Below are 20,389 nucleotides of genomic sequence, written 5' to 3'. Positions count from 1 at the left end.
ACATCACATCCACACCAGAGGGACATTGATCGATCGGGCAATTGACCTAGGGAGATCGAGACAACCACGATCACGGGGGGACTTCACAGTATTGGAGGATGATGCAGCAAAGGATCCGGATCACCCTAGCTCGACATGCGAGGCGCCCAATCAGAGTACTGACCATGGAGGATATTGACGAGATTCGCCACCGACTGATGAGGGATTTCTTCTGACCCCCCCCCCCCCCCCCCCACCCTCGATCCGCCTACCATTTTTATATCATCCATTGTATCAGCCCACCCATTGTACCATTGTATCAGCTCTCATTCCCCCCTCTCCCCCCCTTCCCCCGCCCCCTTTTTTTATAGTTTTAGTTGTACTCAAACATTGTACTAGATTCACCACTTGTAACTTTTTTGGTCTCATAGGTCACTTTGGCCTTCTGTAGACGTTAATATATCATTTCATTTCTCTCTCTCTCTCTCTCTCTCTCTCTAGTGGCCTCAACTATGCTTTATGGGGTTCAGATTAAGACAATAAAATCTGCTCTGAGTAGGTAATGTCGCCACTGAGTAAGAGCATGGATAGCCGCCAAAAGCTCTTTCTCATAAATCTGTGCTGTCAATTCCGGCCTTGAGAACAATTGGCTCTCATAGGCAATGACATGGCCTTCTTGCATTAAGACCGCACCCAAACTACGACCACAACTTCAAATGACTTTTGCAAGTCTGGCAAAGTCAAAACTGGTTCTGTAGTCAATTTCTCTTTCAATGTCTGAAAGGCAGTCACTTTTGTGGGTCCCCACGAGAAAGGGACTCCTTTTTGTGTCCAGATATGCATGGGGAAGCAACCTCTGCAAACTTTCTAATGAACCGCCTGTAGTACGAACACAAGCCCAAGAAGCTTCTAACTTCATGGACATTCTTCAAATCGGGCCAATCACGGATACTCTCTATCTTGGCCGGGTCCATCTGCACTCCTGCTGCTGCTGACATAATGTGTCCCAAAAAGTGTATCTCTGGTAGGAAAAATTCACTTTTCTTCGCATTAATCCCCAACTTGTGATCTCGTAATGCCTGAAAGACCTGAAGGAGATGTTCTTTATGTTCTGCCTCATCCTTGGAGAAAACAATGATGTCGTCAAAGAAAGTGCCAACAAATAGTCTGTACTCTCGAAAATGTAGCGCGGATAATGTGTCATGCTCTCTATAGTGTGGGTGCCCCTCAGTGCAATGTGCGTGACAATCTCACTCAAACAAATGAAAACTCTCTCAAACAAAATGAAACACAGAAAGAACGGATAACAACACAGAAACAATGGATAACAACAGAGACACAATAGTGGACCAAAACATGTGGACTCGACTAGCTCAAAGAACCATGTACAGACTCTGGCGTGGCAGCACACTCCGCTCCAGCCCAGGACTCATAGGTACAAATGGGGTGTCGAGGCTCAGATGTGCAGGGATGGTGAAGCAGTGCTCTGTGTAAGACTTCCTCTAGACGACTACGTGCAAGATAAGATAGAACTGCCCCAAACACGACTACTCATATGTACAACCATAAGAGCCACCAACGGCCCATAAATGTCCAGCCAGCTAAGTCTATCTCCAAACTGAGTGGTGGTGGTGACCTAGTCACGATGTCCACTAGACCACCGTAGGTACCCTACCACGTGTCACTCCCAGCCCAAAGGGTCCGTCCAGTGTGAACCAGACCAATTGTAGCTAACTGTCCAATTGCCTGTCCTGTGAAGTGACCCTGTAGCCCTGCTAGTATAGGCCTTCGCAGTGCGAGAATATAGTAGGCACGTCACATCTGGCCTTGCCCTTGCCCTTGCCCTTGCCCTTGCCGACTTTAGGATCTCTGACCAAAGAGTAATACTTGAAAATGGACCAGAGCTGTTTATTCCTTGCATAGCCAGCATGATTCGTATTGAGTAGTTCTTTGCATGCCTCAATTGTCGCATCTTTCGAAAGTTGGGAATAGGTGCGCGTAGCCGGTTTCACTGCAAGAAAAGTTGTCATCCCCAAGGCGTTACCTATTCGTGTAGCAGTCAGTGGGTGTCCTCTGACTTTGGGAAAAAACTTGAGGAGTGCATGCACCATATCCATGGGAATATCCGAAGGCAGATCGATGTCTGCTAATGCTGACAATCCTAGCTTGTGTAGCTGGTCTTTTGATAGGACTTCTCGAAGCGACGGATGAGGCTGCTGCAGATGGAAGTTCAATGTGAACTTGGTTTGGGTCTTGGAAGAAGGAGGCCGAGGAATTGGATGACCCAGTACCTGCATGATGGCTTTTCTCTTCTTTTGGTTCTTTACAGCTTCTTCTTCTTCATCCTCTTCCTCTTCCTCGTTGCTCGAAGACTCGGAGTCGGAAGCAGAGCTTGATTCGGACTCCTTGTAATTTTCATCACTGTGATCAGTGGAGGACACATCAGTGAGGCCATGGCTGGATGTATCCACATCCTCTGCCTCTGCAGAACTTTGGGATGTCTCAATTGGCCTCTCTGGAGAGAGAGCTTTTTTTTGCTTGTTCTAGCCATTGTAAAGAGAATTTCCTGGTTGTGTCAATCTGCAGTGTGCAATGCTAACTCTGAAAAAGCTTGAATACGCAAGAAACGAATAGCTTGTCCTTTCAAAGCGATGGAGGCAGTGGATGATGAGTTAAAAAAGCTATGGCTGTTTTAAAGCACGCGATGGATTGAAAAACGATGGGTTCTGATTGCTAATCGATGGATGCAGGTGGAATTGGGCGAGGGGTTTAGGTAGGTTAAGGGCGAGGGGATGCGTATAGGATAGGGGCGAGGGAGTAAGGGAGGTAGGGTCGAGGGATATTTAAAGGATAAGGGCGAGGGGAGAGGGTGGGTAAGGGCGAGGGGGAAATAGTGGATAGGGGCGAGGGGGGAGAGAGTGGGTATGGGCGAGGGGGTTGAGGGTGGGTAGGGGCGAGGGGGTTGAGGGTAGGTAAGGGCGAGGGGGAATAAGTGGATAGGGGCGAGGGGGGAGATAGTGGGTAGGGGCTAGGGGGTTGAGGGCAGGTAAGGGCGAGGGAAGTAAGGGAGGGTAGGGGCGAGGGGTTGGTATAGAGTAGGGGTGAGTGTGTTTGTGGAGAGGTTAGGGGCGAGGGGGTTGGGGTTGGGATAGGTAGGGCGCAACGATCACACTCGGTACAAAGTGATAAAAGTGATAGCAGAAGCAAAGAGAAGGTACAAAGTGCTAATTTTTGAGCAGCTACAAATCTCGAGCAGATAAAAGGGAGGGTAATTTTGACTCATTAGGAGATTAAGGTTCCTACAACAAAGCTGAAAGTTTAATGGCACCAAAGGTTTTTGCTGCTATTGGAATCAAAGTTCTTTGACATAAACTCTGCCATATTCTTCCCATAGACAGTATGGCATTGGGAGTCTCATCAAGTCAAGTCCTTGATTACACCTTGTTCATTATCCCAATTGCCATCTAAGCAGAGTCCCCAAGAGTCCCCAAGCAGATTCCACTTGTCAAACTGAACAAAACCACTCCGACGAGAAGCTTGACTGAAAGCTTAACTGGAAGGACCTTAATACTTAACCGCAAATAACACTGAGAATAGAAACAATTAGAGGAGTGACTGGACTGTAGAAGTTCTCGATAATATCCAATTACCAAGACTTAGTGGAGAAAGATATCTTAGAGGAAAGGCGGAAACTTACAGACATAGCAGAAATTGAGACAGTAACAGAGCATCCATTCTGGTGGAAAGCTAGTCGTGAGGAGAGCATAACTGAGACAGTAACAGAACACCCGTTCTGATGGAAAGATAGTGGGGAGGAGAGAGATGGGACATAGAACCTACAGATGGCGGGATAGTTGCAGACCCTTTACTCAGAGGAGTAATAGCACTTGATTCTGGAGCCATTTACCAGTGGCAAAGGAACGCCTTCCAAAGTGACTAACTGGACAGTCCCCTGTGGCAAAACCTCCTGTACTCTAAAGGGCCCTTGCCAAGCTGGAACCAGCTTCTTTGCTTTTTTCAAATATTTTGCCTGATAGAGTAGCACCAATGTGCCTTGCGTTATTTTTGGCTTTCTGAGGTGGCGATCATGCCACGCTTTGCGACGAAGTTGTTCCGCTTGCAGAGCACGAGAAGATAAAAGGCGGCTTTCATCCAATAAGGTGAGACGGGAGATAGAGGCAGATTCCATGCCCCAACTTGCAGGCAGACTGTCTACCCTAGGGGAACCGGAGTTGAACTCAAATGGAGCTATGGCTTCCAAACCGAAAGCGAGTTGAAAAGGCGTTTGATTCGTTGTTGCTTTGAAAGATGTGCGGTATGCCCAAAGAGTGCCGTGCACAGCCTGAGCCCACGATGCTGGATGGAGATGACATGCTTTCCTCAGTAGGGAGATCAGAACCTTGTTGGTGCTCTCGGCCTGTCCATTGGCTCTAGGGTAATAAGAGCACGACTTGCGATGAAAAATCTTGTAATTGGCCAGCAAATTTGAGATCATGTCATTGACAAAATGACTGCCTCTATCACTGGTGATCTCTAAGGGACATCCAAATCTGCATAAAATATTTTCATATAAAAATTTGGCCACTGTATTGCCAGTGCAATCTACTGTCGCTAGTACCTCTGCCCACTTTGTTGCATAGTCTGTAGCCACTAGCAGATATTTGCGATTACCTGGTTGAGCCGGGGGATATATTGGTCCCACAAAGTCCAAACCCCATCTCTCAAAAGGTAGCCACGCCATCGAGACCTGCAAAGGACGGTTGGATTGCTTACTCGGCTTCGGCCCACATCTCTGGCACACATCACAAACCTTAGAATATGCTATTGCATCCTTAAAAATGTAGGGCCACCATAGACCACTCTGTAGAATCTTCTGAGCAGTGATGTGACCAAGGTAATGGCCACCAGTGGGACCATTGTGGGCATCCTCCAGAATATGCTCCACCTCATGAGGCGAGACAACGCTTCAGAACACCATCTGGTCCCGCTTTGTAGAGCTGGCCCCCAATCAGAGTGAAAGGCCTGGACTTCAACAGCAATCTCCTCTTTTGCAGTGGGGATGCCCTCTCTGGGTACAGCCCAGTAGATAGAAAATGTAGGACCTCGCCGTACCATTCCGGTGTTGTATCTATTTTAAAAAGACTGCTATCTGGAAAGTCATCCGCAATCCCGGTAGCTTCTTCGCCTGTGTAAATGCGAGAGAGGTGGTCAGCCATACATGATGCATACCAGGACGGAGTACCACTTCAAAATCAAACTCCTGGAATAGGAGGAGTCATCGCCATACTCGACCTGCAACCTGTGGCTTATTAAGCAGATAGCGCAAGGCATGGTGATCAGTGATAACTGTGAAGTGGACCCCTAGCAAATAGTGACGAAATTTGTGTAGAGCATACACTATAGCCAATCCTTCCCTCTCTGTGGTGCTATAGTTTCGCTCTGATTTGGTGAGTAGGCGACTTGCATAATGTACAGGGCGATCCAAGTTGAACTCTTTGCTAGGCTGAGTCAGCAGAGCACCCACAGCCAGCAGACTAGCATCTGTATGCACATGAAAAGGTAGGGCCCAATCCGGGGCAACTAGAATAGGCGCTTCAGTGAGACGTTTTTTGAGGTATGCAAATGCTTCGGCCTCAGGTGTTGACCACCGGAAGGGAACAGCAGCACTGGTGAGCCGGGTCAATGGTTGAGCCACCTGTGCATACATACGTATAAACCTGCGATGATAGCCGGTGTGGCCCACAAAGCTCTGAACACCTTTGGGATTTATGGGAGGAGGTAACTTCAAGATGGTCACTATCTTCTCTGGGTCCGGTGCCAAACCTTGAGCAGACACCACATGGCCCAACAGTGTGCCCTCTGTGACCAAAAAATGACATTTGTTCGGATTGAGCTTCAAACGTGCCTCTCTGCACCTGAGGAAGACTGCAGAGAGCTGAGCAAGATGCTCCTTTAGATTTTCTACTGGGGTCGAACATTGAGCACCCGAGAAGGTGGAAAAGTCATCCATGAATATGCGAAGGTGATCAGTAAGTAGAGGACAAAAGATGAGATATACTATGCGATTGAAAGAAGGCGGTGCATTTTTAAGCCCAAAAGACATTCTAGTGTAGATGAAAATACCCCAGGGAGTCACAAAAGCTATTTTGATTTGGTCGTCAGGATGTATTCCTAACTGATTGTAGCCGCTGAACCCGTCCATAAAACTATACAGTACATGGCCAGCGACATCTTCGAGGACTCTCTCAGTAAAAGGTGTCGGAAATCCATCCGGGATAGTGACCTTATTCAGAGCCCAATAGTCGACACAAACTCGAATTTTGTTGGACTGCTTCTTTGGGGCAATAACCATAGGAGACAACCATTCTGAGTGCTCTACTGGTACAATAATACCTGCTTCTTGCATTTTTTCCAACTCGATTTTGACTGCTTCTGCATACTTGGGATTCAGTTTGTAAGCCCGTCCTCTGACCGGCTTAGCCCCCTCAACCAGAGGAATTGTGTGGACTCCTAGCTCTGCTGGGATTCCTTCTAAATCGTGGTAAGACCAGGCAAACACATCTTTGAAAGAGCGCACGAAGGAGATTACCAAGTCGAGTAGAGTGGGGTGATCCCATAACCAAGTGGCTAATAAGATGGGCTGATGGTTGTCAAGGCCGCCTAGGTTGACCTCTCTGACTGGGTCAGGCGGTGCAGTGGTCGAGGTTGCGTCAGGGGGAGAAGACTGTGCCGCCTCTGTTAGCCTTTGGACATTATGAGCTGGCGTCTGATCAATGTTGAAATCAGCATACTCTTCCTGCAACCAACCTGATGGAAGCTCTGCAAATGGTAAATCCTCAGATACCTCAAAGTGCTCCGGCATGGGTGGAGAGTCAGATGGAGTAGAGGCTAAGGAGGGAGCTGGGGTGTTGGCCAACTCTTGCAAGGGAGACTTTTTTCCCCTTCTATGGTGGGTTATAGGCTCACCTTGGCTGACGGTTTCCATCAAGGGACCCTCTGAAGGATGGGCACCAGAGACTGGTCCACTTGGTTCTGACTCACTTGAGACTGGTCCACTTGGTTCTGGCTCACTTGGCTGACTGGGATTCCTGGTCTCACGTGTAGCTTCAGATGTAGGATCAGGGAGAGAGAGTGAATCTGTTGGCAAAGGTTGAAGAGAGACTACATAGCATGGCATCGAAGAGGTGGCTTCTAACCACTGCCGTAAGTCTTCATCGGACCCATCGGGAGGGACCGGCTGCTCCAAGTCAGGGTTGGACTCTACTGACAAAGAGCTATGCTGAACGACTGGATCCATACCTCCTTCGAGACGAATTTGTTGCATTGGAGAGCCAGGAGTATGTATCCACATGGCGTCGGTTCCCCAGTCGTGAAGTGCTTTCGTATGTCGCAGCCATGGCCTACCAATCAGCAAGGGATAACCTCCCTCTACCTGGGGAAGATTAACTACCACAAAATCCAAGTTAAAAGTGAAATCTTGTACCTTCAGAGGCACCTTGTCGACTATGCCCACTGGGTAGACTGTTCTCTGATCAGCCAATGTAACAGTGAAAGGAGCAGGTCGGGTAGGCTTTAGACCTAAGGCCATCATAGTGAATTCGGGCATCAAATTGATTCCAGATCCTCCATCAACGATGACGCCGGATAGCTGGTGCCCAAGAATAGATACAGTGAGGCGAGGACTTTTATAATCGGTGAGGGGAGCAGATGGATAGGAAATCAAATAGGACTCTGAGGGCTGTACGGGGAGGTGCCCGCCACTAGGCCCAGCCCCCGGGTACAGAGACTGAATGACTGACAGGGTGTCACTTCTAAGTGTTGCATCGAGCCTTAGCATGTCGTATAGTGACACCTGCTGAAAAGTATTTTTCAAGATGGCTTCTGCTGTGGGCTTGGCGCCTTCGAACTCGGCTCCTTTTGTGACCTTAATCTGTTCCAAGTCAGCCATTGCTTCTAAGAAGGCTCCATCAATGTCAGATAACAAGGAAGTTGGTTTGCTCTGAGCAATTGGGAAGGACTTGTCCTTTGGGTCAGGTAGACCAGAGTGAGGAAGTGGAGACTGGCGAGGTGGACCTGTGGGTAGACTGAGACCAAGAGCTGCTCTTTGTGCCCGAGTAAGGACACCAGCAGGCTCCTCCACTTGCAGAGGCTTAACCACATGAGTAGCAGGTGAAGGTTGAGGCACGGTGTTCACAGTAATCAAATTTATCTTCGGAAAGGTGAATTCGGGCTGGTTCTGAGTCGAGCCTGAAGACGTGGATGCCCTTTGCTTGGGACAATCTTTACTGTAGTGATCCTTTGAATCAGGGCAATGACGACAAGGAGGGGACCCCTCGGGTAAAGGACACTTGCTCTGATAATGCCCATATTCTCCGCATCTGTAGCAGAGTATGGGCCGATTGGAAGGACGAAACGGGGGACGAGGTGGTTGCTGCATGGAATTTGAGGCTGAGGTGTAGAAACTTTGGGGAACTGAGGGAGTACTGGCATGATAAAAACTGTGGGGTGCAAAGTTGTTGTGCATACCTTACTGCATAGGGGGTGTTGTCAGCAGAGGAGGCAACTGGTTTTGATGGCCGTAGGGTGAGACCATGTTGGATGCAGGTGCTAGCCCTTGTTGGAGAGAAGGACCAAGATTTTGCTGTATTTGACGCAATCCCTTGAGGTAGTAACAATCCTTATCCTCATGTCCAGCTTTTTCACAGAAGTGGCAGTAAACCCGAAGGGGGCATTCCTGTGGTGGGTGCCCTGGAGAGCGGCATGAGCTACACCAAACCATAGCCTTAGTCTCTTGCTGACACTTGAGCTCTTCTAACTCGCGCTTAATCTGTTCCAATGCCTCATTATGTGTAGGCTTCTCTTGTCTAAGAGAGAAGGACCTCTCCTCTTGAAGAGCTCGTTGTAGCTTTAGGGCTTCCAGTTCCCTACGTAAAGAAGTTAAAGGATCAGTAGGACTACCTTCCGAGAACACAGAGGGAGTATCTATTTGAGGAGAGTTGTTGAAGAGCTTCCTAGCTCCCTCTATTCTAGTAGCAGCTGCGATGAACTCGTCGAGAGTGGCGTCGGGTCGGAGACTCTCTCGGAGTTTTTGCTGAGAAGTTTTGGGAAGCGCCTTCTCCACCCACTTTTTAACCATGAATTCACCGGGTTGTTGGGGAAGCTTGGCCACCAGCGACTTAGTTTTCGTCATAAGCTCCGCAAAAGTCTCCTTAGGCTTGAGCACCATGTTGGCCAACTCATCCAACACCTTCTCCTGGTAGTCACCCGGCCTGAATGCTGCACAGAATTGCTCTCTTAAGGCTGCCCAAGTTGCAAAATGGTTCTCTGCAAATTGGCTGTACCATTTATCTGCTAGGCCATCCAGGGTGGATGGAAATAGTACCAAGTAAGCATCTTCTCTGTTCAGCCCACGTCCCCTACAGAGAGATACAAATCTTCTTGCATGGTCATCGGCATCTTCTGAAGACAGCCCTTTGAAGGTAGGGAACTTGATGTTCACCTTGGACAAAACACTAGCTAGTGGCTCCATGATTCCTTGCTGAGTCTGTTGCACAATAGCTTGCTGTAGAAGAATAGGAGAGAGCTTTTCTGGAGAAGGTGATCGCGAAGATGGGGAACCTGATGACGAAGGAACTAGTGAGAGCTTTTCTGGAGAAGGTGATCGGGAAGATGGGGAACCTGATGAAGGAATGGGTGATGTGATATGTGGAGGTATAGGTGATGAGGTTGAAGGATTTCTACAAGGTGTCAAAGGTCGTCTTCTGTGATAGTACTTCAAAGGGCTCAGTAGTGGGCTTTGACGCTCAACTGACCTCCTTGTATGTGTCATGCAGTGACCTCCAAACCAACCAAGCTTTGGGCAAGAAAACCTTGAACTGGCTGAAGACTGGTCTAGACTCTACTAGACCAGACGAGTGTCTAGACCAGCTGGACCAGGGACGAGGAGGACTAGACCAGGGTCTAGACCAGACAAGTGACTAGACCAGCTAGACCAGGGTCGAGGGGGTCTGGACCAGAGACGAGGGCAAGTTGGACCAGGGCGAGAGGGGACCAAACCAGAAAGGCGAGAGACTTAGACTGCACAGGCGAAGCGAAGAAACCAGCTACTCAACAGAGTGAGACTTCAGTTGAGGTCCCACCGTGATCGCCAAAATGAGAGCACTTGTAGCGCGGATAATGTGTCGTGCTCTCTACAGTGTGGGTGTCCCTCAGTGCAATGTGCGTGACAATCTCACTCAAACAAATGAAAACTCTCTCAAACAGAATGAAACACAGAAACAACGGATAACAACACAGAAACAATGGATAACAACAGAGACACAACAGTGGACCAGAACACGTGGACTCGACTAGCTCAAAGAACCATGTACAAACTCTGGCGTGGCAGCACACTCCGCTCCAGCCCAGGACTCACAAGTACAAATGGGGTGTCGAGGCTCAGATGTGCAGGGATGGTGAAGCAGTGCTCTGTGTAAGACTTCCTCTAGACGACTACGTGCAAGATAAGATAGAACTGCCCCAAACACGACTACTCATATGTACAACCATAAGAGCCACCAATGGCCCATAAATGTCCAGCCAGCTAAGTCTATCTCCAAACTGAGTGGTGGTGGTGACCTGGCCACGATGTCCACTAGACCACTGTAGGTACCCTACCACGTGTCACTTCCAGCCCAAAGGGTCCGTCCAGTGTGAACCAGACCAACTGTAGCTAACTGTCCAACTGCCTGTCTTGTGAAGTGACCTTGTAGCCCTGCTACAGAAAAATCCTGTCCATCATCCGATTAAATGTCGCAGGAGCATTGGTTAGGCCGAAAGGCATCACCAAAAACTCAAATAACCCAAAAGTCGTCCGAAAAGCTGTCTTGTAGACATCTCCCGGCACGATTCGGATCTGATGATATCCACTCTTCAAGTCGATCCTGCTAAAGCACGAGGATCCCTGTAGTCGGTCAAGAATATCATCGTAGTCGGTCAAGAATATCATCGATCCTAGGAATCAGAAATCTGTTCTTGATGGTGATTTTGTTGAGAGCTCTATAATCGATGCACATTCTCCAAGATCCGTCTTTCTTCAAAACCAACAACACTGCAAAGTTCTTTGAATGAGATCTTCTTAAATGAAGAGACTGATAGAAAAGAGCTCCAAAATCTCTCGCAATATGCGTCCAATGTATCCTTCTTGGTTATCTGAAGATGGTTCCAAGCAGTTCGTATGTCGTGTTCGTACTCTCGAGTCAGCCAAGAATAAATAAAAAGCCTTTTAAATTTCAGCCATTTAACTGGCGCTATCTTGTTCAATAAAAGCGTCGACCACCAAGTTCGAGCATTTCCCTTGAAGTAAGAGGTAGCCCTCCGAATCTTAGAGTGCTCTGAGTAACGCCCTCCAAAGAAAGCTATGTCAAACTACTGTATGAAAGCCAAAGCCTTCAAAGCATCTCTATAACCAGAAAACGTGTCAAATTTAATTGATTGTCCACCTTCTTTGAACTCTCGGACTTTCTTGCTTTTATCTTCCATAAAGTCATACTTGTTGGCTTTATAAAAATTCTTTTTCATTGCGCAAAAGCTGTTGTCGTCAGAGTCCGAACTATCCGAAGACGAGTCCTCTGTAGAACTGTCAACAACTGGGCGAGATTTAGACTTCTTTGCCTTTTTCTTGCCCTTTTCGAAGCTTTGCATTTTGCTTTGCTTTTTGCCTTTTCTGTCTTCTTCGCTCGAGTCAGAGGAACTAGTAGAACTCTACGAAGAAGAAGAAGAACTGGGTACTCCTTCAAATCGACCACGCTTCTTCTGCTTTCTTGCCGACGCAAATGTAGACTGACGACCCAAAAAACCTGGGAAGTCAGTTCCTTTCTTGTGCTTTTTGTCGTGCTTTTTGGCTTTGTTATGCGCGCCAAAAAGCTGAGAAATTCGTGCATCAACCACCTCTTCTAATTCTTGCTCTGTATACATCCTTGGAGTAGGAGGTTTCTTGAGTACCGGTTTGAGGGGTGGTTCTGTGGTTTGCCGCCACTGTGAAAGCACCTCGTCGAAGGAGGTCTGGCTCATAAAATTTGCAAATTTCGGGTCCTTCGCAAAATTTAGCATCATCTTTGTTGCATCATCAATCAATCGTCGACGTTACATCTCTTCGAGCTCCGCTTGAGTAGGCCGAGGCTGGCCGTACTCCTCGCGTGAATCCTCTTCGTGATCTCTTTCCGCATCTCCGTATGCAGAGGAAGTCGACCGATCTCTTTCTGAAGCCATAAGTGCCGCATAGCAAGGATCGGATTTCCCGGTAGGAGAGAAATCGGCCGCGCTCTTATACCATCGTAACAGACTTGGACACTCCAAGTCAAGAATCTACCGCGACACCACAAGAATTTACTTCAAAACAGTTCACAGTTCACAATTGCTTCGACACTCGCCCGGCAGAGTTCCGTGCCTAGAGATGTTGGCCCCAAAGACTGGCGCCCTTTCGGTATTTCTTTTTGTATTAATCTACAACTCAAAGTACAAGTGAGTGGGAGGCTCTCACTCTCAGACTCTGCGTCCAGATGCTCTGAGAAGTGGGAGGCTTGCCCACTTATTTAAAGGTTACAAGGGATGCCTAAAAGCAGAGCCCCGAAAGCTTCAAAGTTAAAAGCCTTCTAAAAATAAAGCACCAAGGCTCTCTCTCTCTCTCTCTCTCTCTCTCTCTCTCTCTCTCTCTCTCTCTCGTGTAAATTAAAGCAAGCCAATTTGCGTAGAAAACAGCCCACGCTTTGCGTAGCCAAAAGTAGGTCCAAAAAGTGTGCCGTCCGTACACTGCCACGTGGCTGGCTGTTCGCAAATTGCGCCGCAGATTCCGCCGTAATTTCCGGACCAGTCTGTACAGGTCTCCCACGTCACTGTCTGCCACGTCATCATTTTTGCAAGGCTTTCCACAAGGGAGGGTGTGTGTGTATGAGTGTACCGGACAGCCACATCACCAATTTGTGACAAGAGGCCCTTGGTATCTATGATTTCCTAGATGATTAGAGCCAAGGCCTCAATATCCCATGAGATTATTAGAGTTGAGCTAGCTGCCGCCCTAGTGGTGATTGAGGCACTTACTAGATCAGTCTCTTTCATACATAGCTTGTGGGACCTTCCCAAAAACAGATATGTCCGGCTTGCTCTTGAGTCTTCTCGGCAGTTGGCCTTATAGGGAGACGCAGCCTGGTGGTATGGACATATGGCTTCTTGGTTCTAGATGCATGGTTTTAGCATGGACAGGCTGCCTCCCTTCCAATACTATTTGGAGGCCCCCTCTCTCACTGTGACACGGGCATAGATTACTAGACTTATCCACCAGGACTTGATTGAGATGGACGCCAGAAGGACTTGGATAGAGCCTACTCAGGAGTTGGGCACAAAGATGGTGTCTTATAGAGAACATTTTCTCCAACTCACAGCAGATGCCTTTGTAGTCAGGCCCAACTATATGGATACACATCTATCATATGGGGTGCGGTGTGCTTGAGATTGAGACTGACAGATATAGAGGAGTTCTGGCTGAGGCCAGGGTATGTCGTGTATGCCATAGGGAGCCAGAGACAGAGCTACATTACATATGTCATTGCTCCGCATACTATGAGATTTGCGGGCAATGGAAGCTTGAGATTGAGACTGACAGATATAGAGGAGTTCTGGCTGAGGCCAGGGTATGTCGTGCATGCCATAGGGAGCCACAGACAGAGCTGCATTAACATATGTCATTGCTCCGCATACTATGAGATTTGCGGGCGATTCCATTGCTTATTCACAGAGGGTTTTGGACCACTTTCCAAAGTTATGGATACGAGGATCAGAGATGCTTAGGTCTGTTCTTGCTTGAGTTGAGGAGACATTAAGATTGCTTGTTGAGGCGACCAGAGAGACAGACTCAGCGGCAGGTTACGGACTATTTCAGGCCATCCATTACCACTAGACAGCAAGACAAACAGGTCTTGCAATAGATTTCGGATCCCACCTCCACTAGAGGCACACTGATTGACCGCGCAATGGACCTAGGGAGATCCAGGCATCCACGATTACAGAGGAGGGCATCCCAACATAGACGGAGATTACACAAGAGGATTTGGAATTGGAATATTCTGGCGCGCCACACGTGATACCCAGTCAGGTTTTGACCATGCAAGACATCGAGGAGATCCGACACCGACTGATGCTATATTTACTCTAAGCTGGAGGATTATCCCCTTCTTAGTAGCTTATATTTCTTGCATCCCTCATTATTTTGTACCTTTGTATTGATTAGAGAGTTTCTATTCTTTCCCCAACTTTCGCTTTCACTACAACATTTTGTTTAGGATGTTAGTCTTTCTTTCAGCACACAGACTTTGTGTTAAGAGTCTCATAGGTCATTTTGGCCTTTTGTAGACGTTAATATATCATTTCATTTCTCTCCCCTCCCCAATGATGTAGACGAACCTTAGGAGCAATGCCTCATTTCACGAGTGGGGTAACAACCTCAACATAAGCTTTCCACACAAAACCATTTTGAACCTTTGAGGCGCAAGGAGCCACTAACACAAGAGGAGGTGTCCTAGACTCCTCGAGCCGCTCATCTCCACCCCCGCCCTCTTTTCCCCAACCACTCGCTCCCACACCTCCACTCCCCTTCTTCTCCTGCTCCTGTACCTCCCACCCTCCTATTTGTGACACGTGGGTGGAGGCCATGGCTTGCATTGTCTAAATTTGTCCAACATGGCTGTCCCCCTTGAGACCTTTTCTTTCTTTTCCAAAGGAACTTAGTAGTTATCTCACGCCTCCGGAGACGCACTTAAGAGTATTGCATATGCCTATTCAACATGAGGTCAACATGAGGAGCTATTGGATGTTGAGTTCCTGATGAAACCCAATTGAGTTTGCAGGGAAGGAGGCCAATTTTCATGAAGCCATTGTAGTGGGGCTAATAGTCTCTTGAGATGTTTTGTGTAGTATTGGGTGCATTTATTACTGGCGCAAGATGGTTTCTTTTTGGATCGGTAGATCATTTGTCCTTGACTTGTCACCTGGGGATGGTTTTGATGAATACCTTCTAGGAAGCATGCACGATACTTGGGCTTCTTGGTATGTACCTCAGCTCAGAAACTACTCATTACTCCACCATTCACCACATGCACTAGGTACTTGGAACAGCAGAACTTGCAAGTAGTATCACTTGGCCCAATAACCAAAATAAAATGCACTACTAAAAGCACTTCAGAACTGATTAGTTACCTGACAAAAGTATCAGCCCAAACTTGCGCAGTATGTGTAGTAACATGCTCAAAGTTATGACAATGACACTCCTCCCTATCGGCTTCCGACATATCTAATGCATCCTTCATTGCAGCTGCAACATCACTTATATTCCATGGGTTCACTAATATGGCACCTGCTCCTAGTGACTGAGCAGCTCCAGCTAGCTGTTGAGCAAACAACATCGAATGTGGTGTATTCTTATAAGAAATACTGATCCTCAAGTTTTGAGTCTCTTTGAACAACTCAACAATTACCTCACTTAAGATAAGAACTCCCTTTTTCATGTTTTGGCAGGCAACAAATTCGTAGCTCACAAGGTTCATGCCATCTCGTAAAGATGTGACAAGTGCAACATCTGCAGAAGCACAAAATGCATCATAAAGATAGCAGTCTAGAGTTTCACAAGTTATTAGCAAAAACACATTAACAAATCAAAACACAAATGAAACAAACATGTGGGTGCATGCCAGTCTAATGACAACACATTGTTTATGATTCTTTCGTGTTTTGTACTCCATTTTTTCGGGACAGAAGAGAAACAATTGAAGATTATGGGTGCATTCCAGCCTAGTTACATTGCATTATCCATTTTCCCATGATTTTACTCTTTCTTTCTTCTTTTACTCCTTACAATCCCACAACTGAAGATGACAGTTTTTCTTTTAGAAGGGGTTGTCCTGCCGGCTCTAGGGTCAGGGTTATTGGAGAAGACGGGGTCATCAGACGGTGACGTGGTAGAACCATACAGTATTATACACTGGGCTGAAAGCCTTTCGTGTATAAAAGAAGCCACCTGCGTTTTAATGCTCAATGAGTCCGTTCTCTCTAAACCATCCTCAGTATTAACATGGTATTAGAGCTCTAGGGGTACTGGAGGGATATTTTATTTCTCTATCTCATTCATAATTAACATCTTAAGCCATGTAATTATCTCATATTCCATTTGCTTGTAAATCATTTATCTTGCTGTCATGTTAAGCTTCTTAATAGTATATTCCCCATAAGATCTTTTGAACTCCCATCATTAGCTTACAAGCACGTAAAGGGTTATCCTTATAGAAAAGGTTAGTGGGTAACTACCAATTTTTTTAATTTATTTAATGTCTTTAGTGTTGGTGAATCAAACCGGTAGCTCTACTTTGTGCTGCATGCTACCAATGTTACTCCCTTAACTGGCTCCTTACAATGCAGTGGTTACTTTCAGTAGTGCTTAGCGAGCCTCTCATGATCTTCCTCCTTTAGCCTCTCACCGCTTTCTTATTGAAGCCTTTGATGGGAGCTTTGTCTCAACGGCTCGCGCACACAGGAAGGTTTTCCATAAATTCAGCGGCTACTCTTGAAAACAAGCAACCTAATTGATTGCACAATTAAGTCTCCTTCAGCAATTTGCAAGCGGAGGACTTTGAAGCAGTGTGTTGCTCAAAGCTTGCTCGCTCTCATAACCGAGGCAATAGCTATAGCTCTTCACCAACTCCAGCGTGCACTCTTTGACACCTGCTACGTCAACTCTTGGACAAACATGCGGTAAGCATCTTTTAGAAGCTTATCAGCCAGCTGGCAATCTTGATGGAGGCATCTACCAATTACAATCCTGCTGGAATTTCAACATTTAAGTTTATTTCATTAAAAGCTATGTTTCCTAAGCGGTGTTTTCCACTGTCCCTCCTATTTCAAGTAGCCACAACCCAATAAAGTGGCTTCCTTGAGTTTTTTTATCACTTCAGTTTCACAATTTTGTACTTTAAGGAGGGAAGTGAAGTATTGGCAAGCAACAATGGACTCTTAAGGATTCAGGAGCTCCGATTACAAAATTCAAGGGCACTAATTTTTCATACATGGCAGGCATGCATTAAGTTAATGCTTATGAAGAAAATCTTATGGGCTATTACCGATGGTAAGCCATGAGATCCAGCTATGAAACTTCTTGGGAAAAAAAGGACAATCGTGCTCAGGCTACCATCAAACTTCAACTTGACGACACAGATTGTCATGTTGACGGGTGTGGAACCGCAAAAGAAACTTGGGATCAGCTAGAGACCCTCTTCAGTGCACAGGCTAAAAGCCCAAATTATGGGTTACTTATCAATTTTTTAAAACTTGAAATGGCATTAAAACACCTCTTGCATCTCACCTCAATTATATGCAAAGTTTGATGACTCAATTGGCAGGTATTTCTCTAAAGGTGGATGCAGACATAGCTATAGCTGTGCTGTTGAAATGACTGCCAGAAATCTCTGACCACATTGTCACCATTCTCACAAACATGACAATCACTAAACTTGTTGATGTGCAAGCATCACTTCTAGAAGAAGATGGATGGTAAAGTTGAAGTAAAAAATGTGGTTCTCAATACATATGAGAAAGCTTTTTTCAATAAGAAGAACCAATAGAGAAGTATTGTCAAGGGTGTACTTGTGTTTTGTCACAAGCCTCGTCATGAAGAAAAAGACTACTTTGCCAAATGGAAAATAAAAAGGGCTTATCTCACAATGCAAGTTGATGAAGAAGAAGAGGACAAGTATCAACTATAGAGGAGCTTGTAGACGAGGGGGTAACCCTAAAATATTAGAAATAGAAAATTAGGCTTGCATTGCACAAATAAATTCCAAGCCTTTTCCCTCTTGCGGTTTCTTCTTGGGCTTGTACAAATCATGTAAGTCTCTATTGCATTTAAGGGTTTAGACACTGCCTCTATCTTTTACATTTGGTAAGAATGCCTTGTGCTTGTTCTGCAAATAAGTCCATATGTGAGTCATAAGCCTTTGTACATACAACCTCTAAGCCTCATGTTGGTAATTTCATGGACCTCATGCTAAAACCGACTAGTACACAGTAGAGGGCGGTACTAATCCAATTACCTACTAAGTTCACACAAAGGATTGAGAAGAAGAGAGAACACAAGTACGTCCAACAACTAGATTGTCACTGCGCACACGCAGACCGGCACCATGTAGGCCCCAAAGACTAGCACCCCTTTTAATATTTCTTTATTCCATTGAAAACAAACGATCTAAATACTAAGACCAAACTCCCACCAAGCTGTCTAAACCTGTCAAGGGTTGACATTACAAGTTTCCGACCCAATTTTGGCCAAAAGTACAAGTCTAGAACCGATTCCCTTGCATTTTAGAAGCTTTCCGATGAGCTGTAAGTAAATTTCAGCATGCTGTAATTTCCTGTTTTGGTCATTGACAGGTGCCCAAACTCCTGCATAACCACCCCAAGGCTTCCCAGAAGCTTCCCAAGTGTTATCTTGCAGTTTAGGTGCGAAACCCTAAACTTGCAAATAAACGCAGCAAGCTGAAATTCTATGTTTTGGATACATCCGAGATCCTCAATGTCATACATAGCTGTTTCCAAGCACCTAATTCAGCTCCATGTACAGTAACAACAGCCCCCAATCCTGTCCGAGGGGTCCTCTCTTGGGGTAAAGCCCCATGTGGTCGGTTAGGCCAGGTGCCCGCCCACTATACTTATTCATTATGTACATATGGGGGCTCACATGTAGAGAGTGAGTTTTAGCCCCTGCAAACACAAGGTCTCCTCTTCTCCTCTCTTTTCCATTGCTGCACACAATCACACGCGCTCTCGCTCGCGCACTTCAACTGGTATTAGAGCTCAAGGATTGGGAGCACCATTGGCTCAGCGGGGAAGCAAGCAGAGAAGCAACAAAAAACTGTAGCACGTTTTTGCAGGTCTGTTTTGGCCTACCAAAACGTCTTCATTCAAGCCGATTCCCACTAATCCGGCTGCAGATATGGACTGATCGGCTGCAGGGTACTCGGAAAGTTGAAGATTATGTATGCCTATTGTGGTGATTTGCTACATCCGGAGAGCTCGGATTGAGCTTTGTCATTCTCTTGTTTTGCGCATTGATGTTTTTCTATCAGTGAAGAGAGTGTGAGTTGAGATTTTCAACAAATTTATGTGCATATGTTGAGAACACTTTGTGGATGTATGCATTCTTGTGGACTCTTAGGATTCGAGCGTGGATTGATCACAGGTTATGTACATTGACTTGTGCGATTAAGCAGATTTCAGAAGTGTGGTGCACAGATTTGCAGAGAGTTTTACAAGCATTTCTTGCATGATTGTGAGCTGAATTTTTAGTTGATTTGGATGCTCATTTGCTACACATTTGGTACATGCTTGATGCTCATTTATATTGCGATGTGGATGCACATGATGTGCGCTTTTCGGCAGATGGTATTCTTCGCCTTGCAATGGCATATGTGAGATGATTTTCAGTTGTTTTGAGCATCAATTTGTGCCATATTTTGGTTGGGTTCCATCCAAGTATATGCCTCGCTTGTAGAGTGCGGTTGATGCATTTTGTGTTTCGGATTACACGATTGTTTTCCAAGTTTAGGGAGTTAAGACTTTGAGGCAGCTCATGTATGCTTGAGTGTTGATTTGGCGTATGATTTACTCATGGTTTTGAGCATGTTTATGGCATGTATGGTTATTATCGTTAGATAGCCAAATACTGTCGAAACTCTGCCAGATTATTCTTGCGAGTTTATTTGTTTATGCACGGTTTGTAATCGTGTTTTGATTGCATTTGGCACTCAGTGGTTGCTTTGCCATAGTGTTTTGGCATCGGATTGTGAGAGTGTTTGCTCACCGGATTATGTCATTTGACATACATGTGGTAATCTTTTGGCATCATTTGAGGGGTTTTGCTCATTTTGTTTTGTTACATCGATCGCCATATTTGTTGATACTTCTCTTAGACAGCTTATGCCAGCTTATGTTGTATTTTGACAATCCTTGGTGTATGAGTTAGCCAGGCTTTGGCTATTGTCAATTGATCGACTTGTGCTTGGTCTTGTCACAGGTTATCGCCATGGATTTGGCATGTACATCATTGTCAGGGTTTATGCTTTTCCATACAAAGTTTGATGGTTCAAACTTTGAGCATTGGAAAGAACGTATGCATGATGTATTAACTCAGTTGGACCAAGTGTTGCCACTACAAGGCATGGATGCTAGGCCAGAGTCTATGATTGACGATGAGTGGGAGGACTTGGATGAGCTTGCATGTTCGACGATCATGTTACACCTTGGTTAGTCTGTCTATCGCATTGGTTTGGATGCATGTACAGCTAGAGAGTTATGGCAAAGATTGTGCAATGCTTTTGGCACAAATGAGTCTAGA

The 20,389-nt window shown here is 46.1% G+C and overlaps 1 protein-coding gene across 2 annotated transcripts in view; it reads right to left on the bottom strand.

Annotated features, from left to right (window-relative positions):
• Nucleotides 1-20,389, bottom strand: part of LOC147454254 (alpha,alpha-trehalose-phosphate synthase [UDP-forming] 1-like) — a 124,291-nt gene that overhangs the window by 26,537 nt on the left and 77,365 nt on the right. For both annotated transcript variants that reach the window (XM_086516259.1, XM_086516258.1), the window contains 2 exons: nt 15,486-15,586; nt 15,208-15,395 (listed from right to left, as the gene is read on the bottom strand). In XM_086516259.1, coding sequence (XP_086372385.1) covers nt 15,208-15,395; nt 15,486-15,586 — 289 coding nt within the window. The remainder of the gene's footprint in view (nt 1-15,207; nt 15,396-15,485; nt 15,587-20,389) is intronic.

This window comes from Adiantum capillus-veneris, chromosome 7 (assembly GCF_014529385.1).
Source record: "Adiantum capillus-veneris isolate H3 chromosome 7, ASM1452938v2, whole genome shotgun sequence".
Taxonomy (NCBI): Eukaryota; Viridiplantae; Streptophyta; class Polypodiopsida; order Polypodiales; family Pteridaceae; genus Adiantum; species Adiantum capillus-veneris.
The sequence above is the reverse complement of the archived record's forward strand: the minus strand, read 5'-3'. Positions and strand labels throughout refer to the sequence as shown.